The sequence below is a fragment of the Gavialis gangeticus genome, unplaced genomic scaffold (genome assembly GCF_001723915.1).
Source record: "Gavialis gangeticus isolate Ggan-Ray unplaced genomic scaffold, GavGan_comp1, whole genome shotgun sequence".
In the NCBI taxonomy this organism is placed as follows: domain Eukaryota; kingdom Metazoa; phylum Chordata; order Crocodylia; family Gavialidae; genus Gavialis; species Gavialis gangeticus.
The window spans coordinates 98,618,629-98,631,513 of record NW_017729025.1 but is presented as its reverse complement, the minus strand read 5'-3'; the positions used below and the strand labels follow the sequence as shown (position 1 = coordinate 98,631,513).

The following is a 12,885-nucleotide window of genomic DNA, read 5'->3' as shown; positions in this document are numbered from 1 at the left end:
ATATGTGCAGGTTTAAGTGGCCAGAGCCAAACTGCAAACTCTGTGTAAGTGCCAAAAACTATTACAGTTACGCTATTGCATACATACCTAAATGGCATGTAAAGTGAAATAAGGTTACACACTATGTGTCTTAACAAAATGTAATGAAGAGAGAGAAACTGTTTACACAGTGAAAACACCCCAGAGTATTACCAGGGAATTGGGACCCTGGACTAGGAATCTCTGCTACCCTGGGGGATTAGTACTGCAGTTCTGGGGCTCTAGCAGGGGAAAAGCAGATCAAGCAGAAACCCCTCATGAACCAAGTGCTTTATTCAGCAAACAAATGGTAGTCCCTTACTTAAAAGATGCCTTCTGTCTCCCAAAAATGATTCAGACCAAGATGACACTGAAGATCATCTGAGCTACATCACTTATGTAAACACCAACTCTGACACTGTTTTTAACCAAGCAGGCTTCATGTCATCAGATCTTCTTCTCCTTTTCGCTTTGGCTTCACACTACAGTGACCAATCTTCAGTTAGGAATCATTTTTGAAGTGTGATTAGGAAAGCTAATGACAGTAACCTCCCAAGACAGGCTGAGCATCTCAGAGGTCCAGCCCACTGCTAATTAGCACACAACAGACCAATGCAAGGAAGTGAATCAGAGTTTCCAATGACACCCATGAAACTCTAAGAGGCATTATTGAGCTTTTACCTTTCCCTGGCTGGTGTGTAGCTCTTACCTAGGGACGAAGCGCCCCAGTGATGGTGCAGACATGCGGGCGTTCCGGGGAGCTCGGTGCCGTGATCTGTCTCCATTGTCCCTTCAGTAGAAGATAAAAAACAAACATTACATATTATGAAAAATCCCCAGAGAGAAATTTTCAGGAAAGAAGCATCTGCAACTTTAGTGTACTACCCTGAGTGATGCCAACAAGTTCTGGGGACACATGCTTCTCATGTGTTGCACTCCTAATGCATTTAATTCACACAAGACTCCCAAAGCCCTTTTACACACCTGCTGGGGGGCAGCAGGAAATGAGGTGCACAGAACAGGGAGACAGGCTCAAAGGATCAAGTAACTTGCAGCATTTCAGTGAACCAGCAACAGTATCAGAAACTGCAGAAACCACAGTTCTTAAACTATTGATAGTTAAAACAACTCCACCAGGATTAAGGGCATTTAGAAAGTCAGTTATGGAGCAGGTTTAATTAGGCGCTGTTTAGCCCATCTCTGGAAATGTTAGTATAGAACTGCTCCTCAAGTCTCTTCTTTTTTGGGGTCAGTTTCCAATGACTCCACAGCCTCAGACAACTGCGCACAAAGCAAGTTTTTTCCAGATAAGTTAAAGGTGCTAGAAACAACCCCAGCTACAATGTCATGACCCTTCAAACCACTCGAGCGTTCTTTGAATGAATGGAGTAAATGGCCCCACTGTATCATCAAGTCATGCAGCCTAAATACACTACCCTCATTATTTGCCTAATAGCTTAATTACGCTACAATGGCAGCAGGCTGCGGAAGTACCCCAAAAGGAACTGGACACCATCTCTGAACATATAGTTGGCTGTTAAGTAAAGAGTGGGGATGTTCCTAAAACTGACTTGTTGCATGAATTTGAGTAAGCCTGTTCTCCTTGGGCCGCAGAGCACCACCTATATTTTGGAATATCTATTAACCTTCCAGTAAGTCGTGGGGTGAAGGTAACACTTGCTGAGCAGTCTGTAGGAGAGAAACATTAAACGTTATATCTCTGCAGCAACAGGATCTCTAGAATGCTAGGTCCTTCACATGCAACAAATTCTTAAGCAGTGAAATTCCTAACCCACTCCAGCAAGCTGTGCACATAGTTTGTTTTCATCAGTGAGTGAGGAAATGTGGGCTGAAAAGAAGGGCCCATTACATGGCTGTTTCCCACGCATTTGAGGAACCAGGAACAGAAGAGCAGAGGTTGTACTGCCTTACTCATTAGCATTTTTAACTTTCCTGCAGCAAAAGCAAAGCCCAGAGAAGGCACCACCTGTCTGCCTAAGGAAGCCGCATCCCTGGAATGTAGCAAAGCAAGACTTCAAGTCCATAGTTGACATGTGAACTGCAGGGCTCCTGAAATATGTCAAAAAAAAAAAGTTGCATGTGTGGCTCCTGGCCTATTATGACATGGAAGAGCAGCAAGAAGGCATGGCAATAAGGATGCTGTATATCAGCATTCAATTTCACTCTCCTGTCAAAAAAAAACAAACCCACAGTTATTTTCCCCTTAATGTTCTTCCCACCATCTTGTGTCACTGCAGGACAAGGGACAGCACAACACAATAAAGCCTGCTGTACTAGTTAAAGCTAGTAAGAGACTCAGACAAATTAATCATTCTTTAAAATCTACATGTACAGGCCTCAAATTGTACTGATATTTGGTCCTGAGAGGAGAGGCAGAACTGGTCCACAGACAGTCCCTTAGACCAGCAATGCTAAATCATCTGGTGGAGTTAGATACCACTTCCAGCACAGGTGAACAGCAACAAGGGGGAAGCCAGCAGGACTGAACTCCATAAAACTGTAATCAGAAGAATTTCTAAAACAGGTTTGAAAAAAAAAAAAAACAAAAAAAAAACAAAAACAAACAAACAAACAAAAAAAACAAAAAAAAACAAAAAAAGAGAAAGGGATTCAGGCAGGGAAAAATAAAGGGAAAACTGAAGGTGTAAAGCCCTAGAGTTTCCATTGCAACTTGGTTCAGACCTAAAGCACCAGAGTGACCAATTATTCATTTTGATTTTTAAAATCTCTCTCAAACAAACCATTAAAGGAACTTCAACAACTCAGTGTCTCAAGAAAAACTCTTTCAATCCCAGACCTCTCCCACTACACACCACAGCAACCCATTCAATCCTCTTACTCTCCCTACTTTCATCACAGAAAAGAGGCTAAGAGAAGGGACAGGCCTTGTAATGAGAAATGAAGGTAAAAAACATGCAAGCTTTGATAAATCAAATCCTCCAATGTCAATATTTCACCTGCATTCCCCCCATACCTCAAAAAATCTATGCCATACCCCCAGCAGTAGGAGGATTTGGTATAAGAAACACTGATCAAGTCCTGAAGAATGGCAGAGTCCCAATGACTGCAGTCTACAGGGCAGGGTGGAGGGGTGGGGATAAATTTCATTAGAAGATCATATAGACAGCATGGAGAGGGTCCAGAGGAGGGCCACTCGCATGATCACGGGACTGCAGGGCAGGCCCTACGAGGAGAGACTACGGGACCTGAACCTGTTCAGCCTCCACAAGAGAAGGCTGAGGGGGGATCTTGTGGCCTATTACAAACTGGTCAGGGGGGATCAGAAGGCATTGGGGGAGTCACTGTTCCCCCGAGCACAGCCAGGAGTGACCAGGAACAACGGTCACAAGCTAGCAGAGGGTAGATTTAGGTTAGATATCAGAAGGCGCTATTTCACGGTCAGGGCGGCTAGGGTCTGGAACCAACTTCCAAGGGAGGTGGTGCAGGCTCCTACCCTGGGGGGTTTTAAGAAGAGGTTAGATGAACACCTTGCTGGGGTCGTCTGACCCCAGTACTCTTTCCTGCCATGGCAGGGGGTCGGACTAGATGATCTTCTCAGGTCCCTTCCGACCCTAGAAACTATGAAACTATAAAACAGGAAATAATACAAGCAGACACAACCTCATTAGATTGAGTATCTTATAGAATCTCCTGCATCTAGTCCCATGCTTGCCACCATGTACTGAATGCCTCCATGTTATCCAAGTGCCTTCAGTGTCTAATGACGAAAAGATGAAGCAGCTGGTGTTACCCTGGTGCCAGATGAAGATTATTTCTGCACCTACTAAAAAGGAAAATAAAAAACCCTACAGATTGGTGAAGACGGGTGGCACTTTCTGTGTTATTTCTGTACCACATACAGTCTGCTGACAGAGTGGGGAGAGCAGATGTTAACACGACTTCAGTGCCAATACAAAGTACTGTTGCAAGAAATGAAACAAGTTCCCAAAGTTTGCCAAAGAACTAGCAGGGACCTTACACTGCATCCAGGCAGCACACACAGGTGCTACCTCAGCTTAGAATTTAGCTCTCCAGTGTCAGCTGATTATCAGACTCACCAGGTAGGCTGGAAGCAACAGAAAGACTTGAGTACAATTCACTGCAAAACACACAAGGTGAGAAAGTGAATTGCACCTATAGAGAAAACAGCTTCCCCTAGAAAGCATCCCAACAGCATCCCCGTCAAACAGAGATAAAATAAAGGAAACAGGGAGCTGCTGCCTCCCAGGTGGCAGAATGTGTGCCATAACAAGGCCAGAGTATCCTAAAGTATCCTGGCTTATTATTATCCACGCCAACAAATCAGAAGCGAAAGGGAGGATTTGTGCAGCAAAAAAAAATCATGGCCATGAAACAAAGCAGGGGAGTCTTAGCACTATAATTAGTACACAGACTATAATTCCTCTGAAAAGGAAAGGAAGCAAGGAACAAGCAGCGACCAACATGGCTTCATGAGTTACTGACTCAAAGAATAGAAGCTCTGAATAGCTAACTTGCTCTGGTATCAAAGTTTGGAGCAGAAATCTCAACAGCAATATGAAGAAAAAAGTTTACAGAAAAAAGATAATGGTAACAACAGGTTAATGCCAACATGGGGTGTAAGGGCAAAAGAGAAGACATCATGCAAGTATAATCAAGGAGATAAGAGGGGAATTCAGTTCATTAATAACACAGGAGGCAAATGAGATTATCCAACTGACTAAGAAAGAAAGATCTGCTTCTTTAAAAGCCAATAAATAAAAGTAACAGTGACTTGACAAACAAGGACTCACAGAAAGGTACATGGAATACCAAAACATGGCCATCTCGAGTAAGGAAATCAGCCAATTAACCAATGCACTTGTAATTTAAATAAACAAAGAAATAATTAAGAATACAGCAGGCATAGAAGACCAGAGAAAAGCAAAACAAGGAAAAAAAAAGAGGGATTCTGACAATTATTGTCCTGTATTTTAAATGTTTTCTTGATAAAACAAACATTTCTAACCATTTAGGGTGGGTCTGTATTGGTCTAATTCCAACTCTAACACGCTGTTGAGTTGATCTAACTGCTTCCACTATAGTTCATGTTAAAATTTCTGCTAAATACACTGGATGCAGAGCTGAGTCAATGCTATTTTTTTTAAATCCTGGTTAAATTTATGAGGGGCAAAAGAAATGAGCAGCACAGGTTCATCAAAATCCAACCCTGCCAGGCAAACCTTATTGTTTTTATACAATTATTAAGTTAGCAGATCAAGACAATACAGTAGATGCACTAAAATCCATATTTAGAGCATTTTACACTGTTTCATGAAATCTAATTTATAAAGTTAGATCAATTTGTTTCATAATTTAATCACATTTCAATTTCAATCACAAAGGCTGGAAACTGAAGGACAGTACAGAAAGCAAAATTATAAATAATTGGTAGAGGTAGCTTCTAATTAAATGCTGCAGGCCTTGACATTGGACTCTGTTTTACCATTTTCTTTAATGATATTGTGGAGAATGCAGGCCATTTTTATGTTTTTTCAGTGAATATTATAAACCTCTTCTTGCTTGTTAGATATGACTGCATGGAGTTAAATCAAAGGAGATTTAACAGAAATAAAACAGAAAACTGAATAGTGACAGAGATAAGATACCTACAGAGAATACAAAGGACCTACAAGAGTACAAAGTGGAAAGCTGAGGATAGGCCAGGCCAGCATATTTACTCTCTCAGGCCTGAGCATGGGATCAAAAGGGATAGCTGTTAAACCCCACAGCTAACTGAACTGTTAAACCCTGCTTAGAGAGAAAGGGGAGTGGGTGGTCAGTGGCAGATCAAGGTAATCCTGAATGATGCTGCAGGGGCTTGCTCTCAGTTCAAGAATAGGGGCTATAGAGTAAGGAGGTACTTACAAAAATTCGCAATGGGAAAAGAAAGGTTAGACAGGAGTTATGTTAGCTCTTCTCTTAGCACTTCTTAAATCAACAGGTGCACAGTAGTCAATTCATAGCATCTGACAAAATAGGCTATCATCTACAAAAGCATATATGCCTTTCTGAATGAGTTAGTCTTAAAGACACCACCCTGCCCTGCCTTCCACTAGTAATTAGTAGGCAGCGCTCTGTTTGCAAAAGGCTGAACTATAACACAGCAAATGTTTTCAGACTATAAAATTGGCTAAAGAAAAGATTCCCTGAGGGAGCCAAGCCTAATTAGCCATACCAAAAAAAGGGGTACAGCAGGATATGTGTGGAAGCTTACAGATACTTTAGAGTGGCAGTGTTATAGGACTCTCTGCTGAGTGAGGCGGCAGCCTAGAGATAGTCACTAGACTGTACGCATCAGCCAGAGGATAAGACATAACGCATTTCTGATCCATGGCAGACACAAAGAAGCAAAGAGCACATTAAAATGAAATTTGCAAACAGTACTCTGGGTGTGTTTGTATGTCATTCTACAAACCCAAAATGATGGATAAGGAGCGTGTGCTACCTGGAGGAATAGTAAGGCAGATTAGTTACTACTTTGCCCTAAATTAGGAGGTGCTATGGATAGTAAAAGCAGAAACACAAGGGATCTAGTGTCTGATCCTAACAAATTTAAAGTCCTCCTGGAAGTGTGTCACTGGGAAACTTCCAAAAGATCAAGAGGGGAGAAACAGGAGCAAGAAACATATCAAGCCGAAAAAAACCACAGGTCTCCTACATTCACCAGACGGGAGTCATCTCAGAAGCAGAATTCAGAAAGAAACTTAGGTATGAAAAAGCAGGCAACAAACTGGTCATAAGAGATGCAACATGGCAGCAAAAAGAGACAGCTACTGAAATAGCGAAAAGCCTCTCTTTATAGAGCTCAGGAAGATCCCAGCCAGGTTTTGTCCACTCTGCTCAAAGCCCATCAGACTCTGACGACCTCCTGGCCTGCAGCCCAAAGAACCAGTCTTACACATAGCTCTTGGGATATGGATATCCCACCCAAAATACCACATACCATGACTAGGAAGATGCAGACAAACTGGAGAAAATTCAAAAGAGCTGATTTCGATTTCTTTGGGACAGGAAAGTGAATGTGGACACCACCAGGCATACTGCAAGGTTAAAAAGAACTAGTGAACCTCACAAACAGTTAAGGGGCTAAAGAGATTGATGTGGAACAACTATACATACATGATTTTGTAAAAACGTGTAGAACAGATGAAATCCATCTACACTGAGCTGAATGGTATAAATCACCACAGGAGTACTAATATGAAAGGTGGAATGTATGAACCTTTCCTGGAACACAGGAATGTAGTCAGAAGGAATGGAGCAACATTAAACAAAGAAAGAATTTAAACCACACACACATGCACGTTTACTGTCAGGCAGATGCATTAAGAAAGCAGAATAATATCCCAAGGGTAGCAATGGAAACTCCATAAAATTAGAGGATAAAGCACCAGAAATAGACTGCCAGGAAAAACCTCGTCTTGGCCGGAGACAAACAAATTAGCATAAAAAAGTATTTCCTATATCAACTATAACTGCCATATTGGTTGTAGCATAAATTAAAAGCAGTCAAGACATACCTCACTTCCTCCTTCTGGATGATACAAATGACAGCCTTTCATTACCAACTTTTTCAAGGAAAATGCTGGAGAAACCCTTACCAATTTATCAGCTAGACTCCTGAAGCTAGAAGGACTGTAGAAGACTGGGTTATCAATGGCTTACCTGACCGCCAAAAAGAACACAGCCTTGATTACCTCTCAGGAGGACCATTCAGGGGGGAAATAAAATGACTTTTACAAGATAAAAATGCACTTCAGAAGATTGAGCGTCTCAGACAAGCATCATGTACTAAAGAATTCATCACCTGGTCAAGAGAAATACGGCAGCAGCAACCCCCTTACCTAAAGGCTGAGGATTAATTGCTTCAGAAAGAAACTAATTTGGAAGTACAATGAAAAGCAATCATAAGTCTATTGTATATGATCTGACAAAGTAGCAGTTGTCTCTACTCTGGGCCTACCTGTCACACTGACACACAATTACTAAACAAGTGATATCTGTTAAAAGCAGATTAATGAACTAACTGGCAGCAGAGGTGTCATTAGCCACTGTCAAAAAGTATCAAAATCATAGGAACAATATATCTAGGGACCTTCTATGTAGGATCACTATCACAGTTCCTCCTGTACAAATAGGAAACCTTAGTCACCCTCTTTTCACAACAGCTTTAACAGCAGAGATAAAAATCCCCTGCAGTTGGCAGACCACTCACCAGAAGTATTCCTAGGATACCGACATCATATCTAATCTTCACAACAAAAACACTCCCAGAATTTGGCACTGCGTTCTTCAAGCAGTTTACAGCCATGCAACAACGGCTGCTCCTTGTGAACTTAACTGATGTCCAAGTCTAGGATGGATATTAAATACAAAGTCAATTTTTTGCTACTCACAGACCTATTAACAGATTCTTGGATTCTCACATAAGGGAAAAAGAGTTGAAAATACAGCTTGCCTAGAAGACCCTATGTCATTGATTTTCCACAAATTTGGAATTGCAATGAACATGAGACACCAAAAGCCATGGAGAGCCAATCAGCTGAAAGCAGCAAATGTATTTATTCATTCAGAGCAGGTTCCCTAGTCTATCAGTCACAAGTGTTTGGTCACTTCTGCTCATCCAAATTTCACAAGTACAAACTAAAAGCAAGCAAAAGACAATGAACAGAATAATGATGTATTCTATTAGAGTCAGGCAACATCAGCAGAACAGACAGACAGACAGCTGGCTGGCTCTTGGAGCCAAGAAAGATCATCATTTTAATAGTGTCCTGTCTTGTTGGAAGGCCTCAAAACTGTTCTCAAGAAGCTTGAGTCAATGATGGAAAAAAACAATTGGAAGAAAGCTCACAAAACTAAAGCCTCAGCTTTCTAAAGGGCATTGAACTTAGCAACATCCTGCTACAGAAAAGCTCACCATATTGTAATAAGTGCCGTGCCAGGACACTATTCTGTAGAAATTGGCAATGTCTTGGTAGAAATGATACTCCAGAAAAAGTAGTAGTGTTAGCTTATCAACAGATGCAGCCAGTATTATTGTGCATTAAGACCAATGAAGTGGGGATGCAAAAATTAAGATAGATAGATGAGAAACCCCTACTCAATCTAGATTGTAAAAGAATGCCCAGCATCACCATAATATCTCGGTTCCTCCAATGTAATCCAAACCCCAAAATGCCAGGGACCTCATTTCTTCCCTGCTTCCTCTGCTTGTATGGAAAACTTTTACTGAGGAGGAGGAGGAGGGAAAAAGGGGAATAAGGAGGGAAAATAGGAATTTGCCAAAGAATACTACATTTTTGCCTCAGGTATAGCAGATATAACAGAAGTACTAAAATGATTCTGATCCTTTCTTTCTAAACATTGCCAGTGAGATATGAGAACATTAAGCTATGGAAACATATGAGGCTTTACCCTATCCTTCATTCTTTAACATCCTGCCTGAAGCTGGTAAAGGAAATAGAGAGGTTAGAGTCACAAACGCTTGCAATAGGCAGACTGCCAGCTCTACATGTCCTTTCCTTTTTATTTTAAAAGACATATTGCCTGGCTGAGACCAGCACCTGGAACAAAGACAGCTGTCTAAAGTTGAATGTAAGCAAGACTGAGGTGGTAGGAAGAGGTCACCATTACATCTTCCTCTATTGCTTCCAGATTGTCAAAGCAGACCCAAACCTTGAAGACATCTTGAATTTCTTTACTGCTACAGCTGCATACAGTACCTTGAGATTATTGGAAAAAAGTCTTTGAACTCTACCCCATCTGACTTTCCCAGAGCAATACCCACTCTGGAAGAGACAGTCCTGCAATGTGCTACCTGCTATAAGCATGTTGAATTTAATGTTCAATTAATTCAGCATACAACAGCTGCCTCTGCCACAGCACGAACTCCTCAGAGCTTGTGACACTGGAGCTCTGGTCACTTTATTGATTTTCCTCTCCAGAATATTGGTATAAACTTAGTCTTTGGCCTCTGTGGAGTTGGTAATGTATTTAAGAATGTTCCTCTCTCTGAGATGATAACCACCCTCAAGAACAAAGAAAGGAAAGTGGGAAATGGGCTTTCATGGTAAGAAGGGGGCTTTGGAACCTATTATGGACGTAGTTAGAGTGACTTAAATCTCATCAGTTTAGAATGAAGCATGGAACTGTGTATACCAGAACAGCAATTGCAAATATCAAAGGACAAATAAAAGAAAAGGGAAAAAAACAAAGATTAAAAACCACTCAATTACTTGGGACCTATTCCACACTTACCCTTAAGATGGAATGCTCTTTTCCCCCTTCCCGGCACATTCAAATCTCTCCTAATCATCATTTCTGCTGCTTCAATTATAGCAAGCCAAGACAAGGATAAGTAAACAGAAAACCAAACCAGCCAGATGTGTACATCTGACTGTTTAACTATGAGTCACTGTTGTTGTTCTAATACGTCCTCTTCTACAATCTCCTTTGCTTATTTATGAACCTTATTGCATAATGTTACAATTAAATGACTATGCTTCCAGGCAGATATCAACATTAAACAAGGGTAAATATCAAAGTGTTCTGATGAACCAATACAGAGGGGATGGACTCAGGAGGGAACTGATAGAAAAGGGTGGCTGAATTTTGAGACATTCCAGAGACTGGCAGCCTTCTGCAATTCCCGGCCAACTGTTTATTCAACTAGGTATCTTTCCCTAGTCTGTTTTTTCACACATGCATTAAGCCAAGCTTATAAGCTCTACTTCCCAGCTGGACTGAAATGGAAAGTTTACCTTGATAAAGGAGGATCAAGTCTCCTAAAACAAACACTTTTTCTAGGCTGAGGAAAGGAAAGCGAGAGTCTGCTGTGCTTCTTACTACTGTTAATAAATGTACTGTTCGTCAAAGAATACATACTTTCCCAAAGAAAGTAAAAATCTGAGGCTCACGTAACGACTTCTTGAAGGTGAGACATCCCCTCAATTTAAGCCTTCTGGCATTTATGAAACATAGGTCAGAGGATGCATCTCTTAAATGTTTGGGTCTTATTTCTTTAAAGGTAAGAGCTCTGGAGGAACCTGGAGATGACATCTTTGACCCCCAACGTGAAAAGTCAATCAAAGATGGTAGAGAAAAGGAATGGGAGGCTTTCATTAAATGGAAAGTACACAGCCTATTCTACCATACCTACAGCTGAGTACCTACTCAAGTATCGATAGATCTGAAATTAAATACTTCTTAGCTAGTCTCTGGAGAGGAAAAAAAAGTAGTTCTTGGGGCTGTGAATCCAGTGTTCCTTCTTGAAGGCAGCTGATCTGCTCTACAAGGTAAGAAGTGGTTCTGGGAAGCCATAATTTAGTCCATTACGGCTGCAAAATGTTAGACGTTTCAGACTTCATACTCCAATCTAGGTATTTCTAGTGTACTCCAATATAAAATCAAGAAGGCAAGCACCCTAATGGTACTTTTGGTCAGGGAGGTCAGATCCTTGTGCACAGGAGATATTGGTGATATCTGTTCAAGTTACATCATGGTTACAAATCAGAAAGGACCTTTCCCAGCACTGATACTCCTAAAAGAAATTAGAAGTGAGAACAGTTTGGCCTGACAGTTCAATTCACAGGACTGCCTAGATCTAATAATGACCCCTTCCTATGAGACAAGTGCCATCGCTTTCAAAGTAGGAAAGGAGAAGTAGCAGTAATATTAAACAACTGTAATCAAGATATTTCTAATCTATATTCTACCAGGCAATCCATTTTCAAAGGCAGACAAGCAAGAGTCAGCCACAGTCACACCTTGAAGGCCTTTATGAAACTGTGGTGAAGGATTTCAGCAAGGGTTTTCAGACAGCAGGGCAACATTCTGTCCTAAGATTTGCCTTTCAGTCTTTGACAAACACAATGAATCTGCATTCTCTTCCAGGCTCACAGCAGACAACAACAGGGAGATATATGGCAAGAATTCAGGATGTGGAACTATTTCTGCATATGAATATGCCAATCAATTTGGAACATACGTGCAGAATTTAATCTGCTTATGTCCAAGGAATCCCAGGAGCATCATCTACTGCAAAGATTACTTCTGTGACAACTGCTCCAGGCCAAAGGAAATCTCTAAAGGAGACCTGCTGTTAACGCAATTCAATTTAAGGAATATTAAGCCTGTAGGACTTCTTAAAAATCAATAGTAATGGTGTCTTGTCCCCATTAACTAATATTTACCACAACATTCTTTTCACTCCAAATGTGAAAGGAGGATCACAAACTGGAGGATCACAAACAAAGTTGGGACATTTGACAGCCCAGTATATTGTACAGTATATTTAGCCAACGTAATCCTCGCTATGGATATTTTAAATCGCTGCACCTTTTCAGCTGTCCAGGATTCTATTGAAGATTTCATAGACATTAGGGCTGGAAGGGACCTTGGAAGATCATCAAGTCCAGCCCCCCCACCCAAAGGGCAGGAAGTCAACTGGGGTCATAGGATCCCAGCAAGATAAGCATCCAATTTGCTCTTGAAGGTGTTCAGAGTAGGTGCTTGAACCACCTCTGATGGCAGACTGTTCCAGACCTTGGGGGCTCGGACAGTAAAGAAATTCTTCCTTATGTCCAGCCTGAAACAGTCTCGCAGTAGTTTATGACCGTTCGACCTCGTCATCCCTTGGGGTGCTCTGGCGAACAAACATTCCCCTAGATACTAGTGGTCACCCCTGATAAACTTATAGGTGGCCATCAGATCACCCCTGAGCCTGAGCTTTTCCAGGCTAAAGAGCCCCATGGCTCTCAGCCTGTCATCGTAAGGTCTGTTTTCCTGACCTCTGATCATGCGCATGGCTCTTCTCTGGACTCT

The 12,885-nt window shown here is 41.4% G+C and overlaps 1 protein-coding gene across 1 annotated transcript in view; it reads right to left on the bottom strand.

The window, feature by feature from the left end:
• The window catches only part of AMBRA1 (autophagy and beclin 1 regulator 1), a 181,619-nt gene that overhangs the window by 107,899 nt on the left and 60,835 nt on the right, over positions 1 to 12,885 (bottom strand). Inside the window, exons 11-12 of the mRNA XM_019519295.1 lie at positions 728 to 808; positions 336 to 354 (exon numbers count right to left, since the gene is read on the bottom strand). Coding sequence (XP_019374840.1) covers positions 336 to 354; positions 728 to 808 — 100 coding nt within the window. The remainder of the gene's footprint in view (positions 1 to 335; positions 355 to 727; positions 809 to 12,885) is intronic.